General features: G+C 34.1%; 1 protein-coding gene across 5 annotated transcripts in view; it reads left to right on the forward strand.

Annotated features, from left to right (window-relative positions):
* Positions 1-7,241, forward strand: part of milt (trafficking kinesin-binding protein milt) — a 55,628-nt gene extending 48,387 nt beyond the window's left edge. For all 5 annotated transcript variants that reach the window (XM_011507652.1, XM_011507656.1, XM_011507653.1 and 2 more), the window contains 7 exons: positions 885-961; positions 2,426-2,804; positions 3,420-3,655; positions 3,730-3,920; positions 4,340-4,594; positions 4,847-5,193; positions 5,461-7,241. In XM_011507652.1, coding sequence (XP_011505954.1) covers positions 885-961; positions 2,426-2,804; positions 3,420-3,655; positions 3,730-3,920; positions 4,340-4,594; positions 4,847-5,193; positions 5,461-6,611 — 2,636 coding nt within the window. In that variant the 3' untranslated portion in view covers positions 6,612-7,241. The remainder of the gene's footprint in view (positions 1-884; positions 962-2,425; positions 2,805-3,419; positions 3,656-3,729; positions 3,921-4,339; positions 4,595-4,846; positions 5,194-5,460) is intronic.
* Positions 7,242-7,921: the final 680 nt, after the last annotated feature.

Here is a 7,921-nt window from a genome sequence, read left to right on the forward strand (position 1 = left end):
AACGAGATATGCATTTAAATGTAAAGTATCCCTGTACTTGCCAAGTACCAGCAAAAGTAACTGTAATTTCCTTCTTTAGGTATCACATGAGTCACAAAGTTTTTTTTTTACATATCTTCTTACTCTTGTGAATGAAGCTTAGATTTTGTATCTCGGCATTTGAATTTTGTTTAAAATTCAACAACGTTTCTTTAAAATTTGCACTAAAATGGTCGAAAAGTAATCATGTCGCGAATATTATTCCTGAAATTAGAAATTCTTTTTTGAAATTAGCGATTACAATATCTTAATTTAAAAAACCTTTATACGATGTAGATCATTATCTATACAACTTGTGCAAAAATCTTCGGCTTAAAGTGAAAATTAAAAGCAACAAAAATTGTATTGAAAATCTTATTTTCAACAAGTTTCACCACTGGTACTGCGATGTCAACCATAAACTATTCGCATTAAATATTATTAATAAATTTTACTGCTATTTTACCCACGGAGCATTGCCAGTACATTTTCATCTATAAGAATATCTTCGGTTTCATATGATTGCTTATAATTTCAATAAGGCTTTATTATTTATTATTTTCGTTTGCCAATGGAAACATAACATTGGTCATCGATAGCTTTCTTGCACAATTATACCAATACTTTAAGAGTTATATGTGACGAGGCAGAATTTTTAAAAACTGCTGTTACATTACACGATTAAATGCATCCCCTATTGCTAAGTAATAATAATAATAGACAACGAAGCTTAAAGGACGTTATATCTTATATAAAGTATAAATGTATAAATGAAAATACAAAAGATACAAATATTCCTCGTATATATATATATTATAAAACATGATTATGTTGTTAATTTTGTTCTTTTATTTTTCATTTTACAGTTCTATGCAGTGACCGTGTAAGCCAAATGACCAAGACTTATAATGATATCGAAGCAGTGACAAGGCTTCTGGAGGAGGTAAAAATTAAATAAATCCCAAAGTTAGGAAATCTCGCAAAATTCGGGTATTCAATGCCATCGTCATTGAAAGAAAATTGAGATTTTCATATAAATATTAGATAATCTATAATTGTAATTGACCTTTAGGTATCACATATCACGTTAATAATATAAATCCAAAAACTTGTAAAAAAATCCTATTACAATGAATTGCATATTTTAAATTTAATAATAATCTAATGGTTACATAATTGAAATAGTTTGGAAATTTTCTAATATTATAGATCCATAATTACTAATTTGTTATAAGATATATATATATAAGACAATAATTAGAAAATTCTTTCAAACTCTTTTTATTACCTAATGTCCATAAACAAAAATAAATCTTTTTGAGTAATGTATATAAAATTTTCTCCTCTTGACATATATTTGATGTTCGAATTATTAAAAAAAATGCTTTTATAATTAATATTAGAATTATATTAACATATGGTATATTAAAAATAGAATATTTTATTAAATGTATTAACAATGGAAAGTTAAATAAAAATTTGCCGATTATCATCGAAAACCTATTTTTGCAATACATTCGTGGCGGAATAAAATGATTAATCGTTCTTATAATACGATAATGTGGTTGTAAACATCGTTATTGCTTAATCTCATAATGACAAGTCATACATAAATTTATACCCTAGTTTTGACATCATTGTCTTTTCTTGTCTAAATACGTACATTTAATTACACATAAATGTTAATGATATTTACAGTTTACAATATCAATACAATACCATCGCCATTTATCTTATAACGCAAGAAGTTTATGTTATATGTAAATTTATAATAAAAAAAAATTGAAAAATTATAATTGATTGTGTATTAAAAATTTTTATCAACATACATACATTGTACTTAATATAATTTTGAATTCCATAATAATTAAGTAAAATCTAATTATAAAATTAATTACGAAACTTACGAATATAATGTATATTAAAACAATAATGTTCCATTATTAGTTAAATGTGTATTCAAATGTATGAATTGTTCCAAATTTAATTTACTCAACGCCGTTAAAATATACGAAGATAAATTCAAACAATTTATACTTTATATAAACGATATCGCGGATATATAATTATATATTCCAAGAACTTAATACTTGATAATCTTCATATATATAAAATAGCTCATAAGAGTGACACATAAACGCGCGCGCGCGCGCGTGTTTACATATATATGCTAATTATAATGCTAAATATTGAAATAGAAAATCTAACAATAATCGACTTATTTGAATGTTGTTTGGTATAAAAAAAAAAAAAAAAAAAAAAAAAAAAAAAACAAAAAAAAAGTCAATAATTGGCTTTAACGTTTTTCTGCAATTTGTACGTTCGCTTTTATTTGATTTTTGCGTTCGATTATAAGGCGGTAGTGTCTTATTTTTTCACTTGAAACTTACCGCACTATGGCTTCCAGAAAGAGAAGGATTTGGAACTTACCGCACGAATCGGCAAGGAGCTTTTGTCCCATAATCAAAAGCTTGAAACGACGGTCCAGGAGCTCGAGAATGAACTGAAGGTAGCGAACGAGAAGATAACGCAATTGTCTTATGAGGTTAGCAAGAAAACTGAACTGATACAGGTGCTAACGAACGATGTGGACGAATCGGGCGGATCCGAGGCCGGTACACCCACCGGCTTCAGAGGCATCAACCTCGATGTCATGCAAAAGAAAATAAGTTCACTAGAGGATGAAAACAAACAGTTGAGAAATGAGTTTTCGAAGCTCGCGCACGAAGCTGACAATTGTGAGGAGCAGGAGGCACGTTTAGTTAAGGATATTACTAATCAATTAGGTCAGTACATATTCTTTGTCGAGTAATAATGCATTTGCAATTCCCAAGAATTTGGTAACATTAATGATGAGCTATTAAGATTTCAATCAATTTTCTTGAGAGTTTTATCGTAGCGTTGTGTGAATTATGGGAAAAGATTCTTGGTTTTTCCACCTAGCCAGTTACCAAAATAATTTAAAATAATAAAATTACATTTTCAATTTTTTTGAGCTTTTTGAGTTTTACCGTTTAACTATAATTATGTATAATAACGTTTGTTTTTAAGTATAAAGTCTCCCCCCCCCCCCATAAGTATTGCTATTACAATAGCAAATTTCAAATTTTATTCAATGCTGAAAGCTTAAATTGTGCATTGTTAATATCTACGCGTTGCATAAAATCTAAATAGATTATATATTTAATTTTGTACAATAAAGGCTCCAGTTGTTTTTCATGCCATATGTTATTTGCATTTATAAATGATATTGCCAATAATAAATATGCTATATACAATATATGTATATATGTATATATAGATTACAACATTGGGTAATCAACGGCTTGAAAAATTGTAATACATAAATAAGATATTATTTATAAAATAAAGATTGACTATTGAATTAAAAATGTTAACAGCCAACGCCAATATGGAAGTTTATGGAATAGCAGAGGAGCTCGATAGGCAGAAAGAGGAGAATCGGCTTCAGCACGAGCAAATTATCAACTTAACAGCAAAACTATCGGAAACCGAACTAAGGTTAGCTCAATTGATGTCTGAACACGATGACGTTAGTACTAACTTGGTGATTACGAAGGAAAATCAAAATGCTTTAGCCGATGAATTGGCCAAATTCAAGGATCGATACTCCGAGGTACAATTCATAATACGTTCCTCAAAATTCGAACGTCTTCATGCATTTAGACAGCTTTTATTTCTCACTTACAGGTTGTCAATATGCTAGCAGAAACGCAAGAACAACTCAGAGATCAACGTAAACGATCGATGCCAGTAGCTCGTGGTGGAGCACTTTTCCCATCTTTAGCCGCAGCTCCGCAACCGGATTCCATTGCTTTAGAATTAGAATCCTCGCTTTATTCGGAATTGAGTTTAGATTCGGGAATAATTTCTGATCGAATGTAAGTTTTAATGATTTTCTTATACTAATTTCTCAATCAAATACACAACTATAAATGACACTAGTTAATATAAAATAGCATTTTCCATAAGTGAGAATAAACAAAACAAAAAAACAAAAAAAAAACAAAAAGAAATCTTGTAACAGCTTGTGATTCAGCACTTGTGATGAAAGTAGCAACTCTGTTTTCAAAACGAGCCTGGGATTTACCCACTTTCTCTTATATCATGGCAGCTCTTTCTTTCATTTTCACGATATTTCGCATTACGTAAATAATCATATATAAAAAATTAAAATTAAAAATAATAAAAAATAAGACACCTCGTGAAAGGCAATTGATAATTTTAACGTTTAAAACACACGCGCACACGCACACAAGAAACCAATAAAAAGTTATAATTTGTTGAATTTTTATTCCAGACCTTCGTTTAAAAAGGTATTCAGTACTATAAAAAACGCATCGAGAAACTCGACAAATAGCAATGCCGATGGAATGCAGTTCCCGCGAATAGGTTCCATGACTACATCAACTATATCAAGCAGTTCCTTAGGACCACGTATGAGTTCAACTTTGCAAGGACGATCGAAGAATGCTCGTTCGACCTTCCCTAGTCTCGATTCTACAGGTCACAGTGATAGCGAGGGTTCTCTTCTCACTGATTCGGAAGATTACCCGTAAGACTGATAGTTTTATCGATTGATTGTATCGACTACCGCCACTTGATGTATCCTTTATTTCTATAATATTGCTTATAATATACTTACAAGGTGCATTAATTATTGAAACCCCATAATGCATTAAAGATTATTAATACTCGGTGCTTAATGAATTTTCTAAATTATTTTAAAGTCAGCGACTCGACGATCACAATGTACACACAAGTAGTTTAACAAACTGCGAACTAATAGTGCTCGAATGTATTTCAGTGCGCCCCAGCAAGTCGGTGTCCCGGGCATACCCGGAGCGGCAGATCTCGAAGCAGCTCTACGACGTTTGACTCCCGCCGAAGTATCGGCTCGACGTGCCTGTTTGAGTTCCGGGGCAGGATATAATTACGATTACGACACGGGCATTCACACACCACCGAATTTCATACCGTTTGGCTGCCGAACGCCCGATAGTATAATGTCAACTGGTAGTAGCGGCAACTTCAGTGGGTTCAGCGGCAACAGCTCGACAAGTTGGCGACTGCCTGAGAAATTGCAGATTATTAAGCCGATGGAGGGCTCGCAAACTCTGCACCATTGGTCAAAGCTTGCCACGCCAACATTAGGCACGTTGACGCCTTTTTCTTCCTCTTTATATTCAATTGTTTCTTGAGACGAGCACAAACAATTTACCATCGATACCAATATTATTATAATATTTTGCTTGCAATTAACACGTGTACTATTAGAAATTCTATGAGTTCGCGATTGTGAAAATGCAAATACCGAACGAATATGGCGATACAAGAAAAGAATAAAAAAAAAAAAAAAAAAAAAAAAATGTACTCGAATAAGATACTTGAACAGTTGATGATGTAATATGATATTTTCAGGCGGCTTGCTGGAAGACCGACCCGGTGTAAAAATCCGTGGCGGTCGGGCCCTCGAAGATCTTGGCCTGGAGATCTTTACCCTAACCGATGTTGAAGAGGACGAGGAGTATCTTAATCCGGGGAAACTCTTTCAAGATACTGGCTCGATCTATACCTACACCAACAGCACGGTAATGCATCCTGACGATCACACGATCATCACCTCGAGCCTCGTCTCGAGTCGCGTGCCCAGCGAACCTAACAGCGGTCTGAATACAAGCGTTAACTCGGGCGTCACCACGCCACACACTCTCAGTCGTCGTAACTCAACGTCGACTTTCTCGACGACCCTCGGTCTCGCCAAAATGTTGAACGAGCGTGGCATCAAGGCGGTCACCGCCTCCTGCGTCTCCACGCCAAACGGCGATAAGAACTTCACCCCGACAATGACGCCGTGCAACAGCCCCGACGGGAGCCCCGGACACTCGAGATCCGCTTCCCCGGAGCCGTCGACCTCCTCCATATCATTTGGCCTATTGTACAGTGGTGCTGAATTCTTGAAGCGCACTTTCAGCGGCGACACGCCGCAGAATACGCCTCGACAGACGGAGGCAATTAGGAAGAGCAGACGCGACAATGCTAAGCAGCAGAGTAACGAAGGTAAGGGAAAAGAGATCGAAAAGCAAGACTGGATGAACATGGACAGTATAACGAGCTCGAGTTTAGGCATGTCGCAATTGGCTCTTCAAGGGACGTTTTACTCTTGGCGGAAGAGCCCGATTGCACAGTTCGCCTACCTCAAGAATTCAATGTCGAGGAAAGTTGAATATGAGGGGAACTCTAGTGATTCTAGCTACGTCGCCTCGACAGTGAGCGACGACTCGCAATCTGGTGTCTCGTCCGTCAGTGGGAAGAGCGAGAGGTGCCAGACCGAGGATACCGACAATTTTGCGTCTACGCAAATATTGTCAACGAAGTTCCGGCACAGCGGTGGTGCGAGGTCCGTGACGAGGCCGGACCTCGGGCAAGTGAAGCAACAGTGTCAAAGTACCGGAGGTCCTGGATCCGGAGGCAGCTCGATACCGCCAATAGTTACGAAGGAATCGATGGCACAGTCGACACTCGGAACTATAAGTTCGCTCCTATTTGGCCGAAAGGGTGGCCTATTATAAGGTGCTCGCGCACATACCAATGAGACGACAAAATCTTGGTTACTGTGATTTAATACAATTGAGAGGAACGTATGATTATGCATTTTGCAATTAATCGATGATGAGTGATGAATGTAGGATTAACCAATTAATTGATGCTGTACTTACGAAGAAACGTAAAAATGACCGTAGGATGTGTAAAATGTTTTAATGAACCAATCATTGTTAATTATTGCTAAGTAATTGTTGAATTAACGGTAGCATTGTAAATTTAGCAGTTGTTTTCAGACTGGATACTGTTTAATTTCTAATTCAGTATAAACTTCAATTAGATATGTTAATATTGTAATGATATTATTCACGCTTGTCATTTGCGAGATTTTTTTGGTAAATACAGCAAATTCTTGTTGACGTTTATCTTATATCATCTGGTATATTATACTAAAGGTGTGATATAAAAATAAATGAATTTTAAGGATAACTAATTCGCGGAGACGAAAACACTTGTATTGTTTTCAATTTTATTTTCTTATCAAGGATAAATTTTCTTCGCTTTTAAGTTGACGTAAAACTTCTGCAGTCTAATAGTTGTATAATTACATAAGTGAAATAAGCAAAATGTTAGAGAAAGAAAGACAAGATAAAACTTTTTTCGTTACGTTACGTTCCTCCTTATAAAATTTATTATTTTTCATTTCTCTCTCTCTCTCTCTCTCTCTCTCTCTCTCTCTCTCTCTCTCTTTCCCATAACGATGGATTTTACCTTTGTCTGAAGGATACAAAATCTCTATAAATTGTGACAGTGATTTTTAGTCCAAAAAATTCGATTACATAATTGTTTTGTCAATAGTATATGGAAATAAAAGAGAAAAAACATGCATTTTATTTATTTAGACTTATCTATTTAAGATGATAGATATGAAATATTTAAATAATTAGTTATAATGATAATTTTCAATTAACTGTAAATTATTATTATTTTATAGTAAAAATTGCTATTGCTATGTCAAAATGTATTATGCTCGAAAGCTTAAATAATTCCATTGAAATTTATTTCATATGAAATCCGGATGCAAAATTTGTTACTATTTATAAACGGACAATTAACTATTCGTATTTTACATTATAGCAATAAAAATACATTTGTTTAATTAATGTTTAAAGTATCCTAAAATTAATATTCATATCCAAGAAAATCCGTTATCTTACGATAATAGACTTTAGAAGAAATTTGTGACTCTTGTCACTGAATAATACAATATTTTATTGTACCAAAGTGCACGGACATCAAGTGGTTTTACTCGAGAATTGAAGCGTCGAGATAAATCGAA

This window comes from Ceratosolen solmsi, unplaced genomic scaffold (genome assembly GCF_000503995.2).
Source record: "Ceratosolen solmsi marchali unplaced genomic scaffold, CerSol_1.0 scaffold1, whole genome shotgun sequence".
Classification (NCBI taxonomy): domain Eukaryota; kingdom Metazoa; phylum Arthropoda; class Insecta; order Hymenoptera; family Agaonidae; genus Ceratosolen; species Ceratosolen solmsi.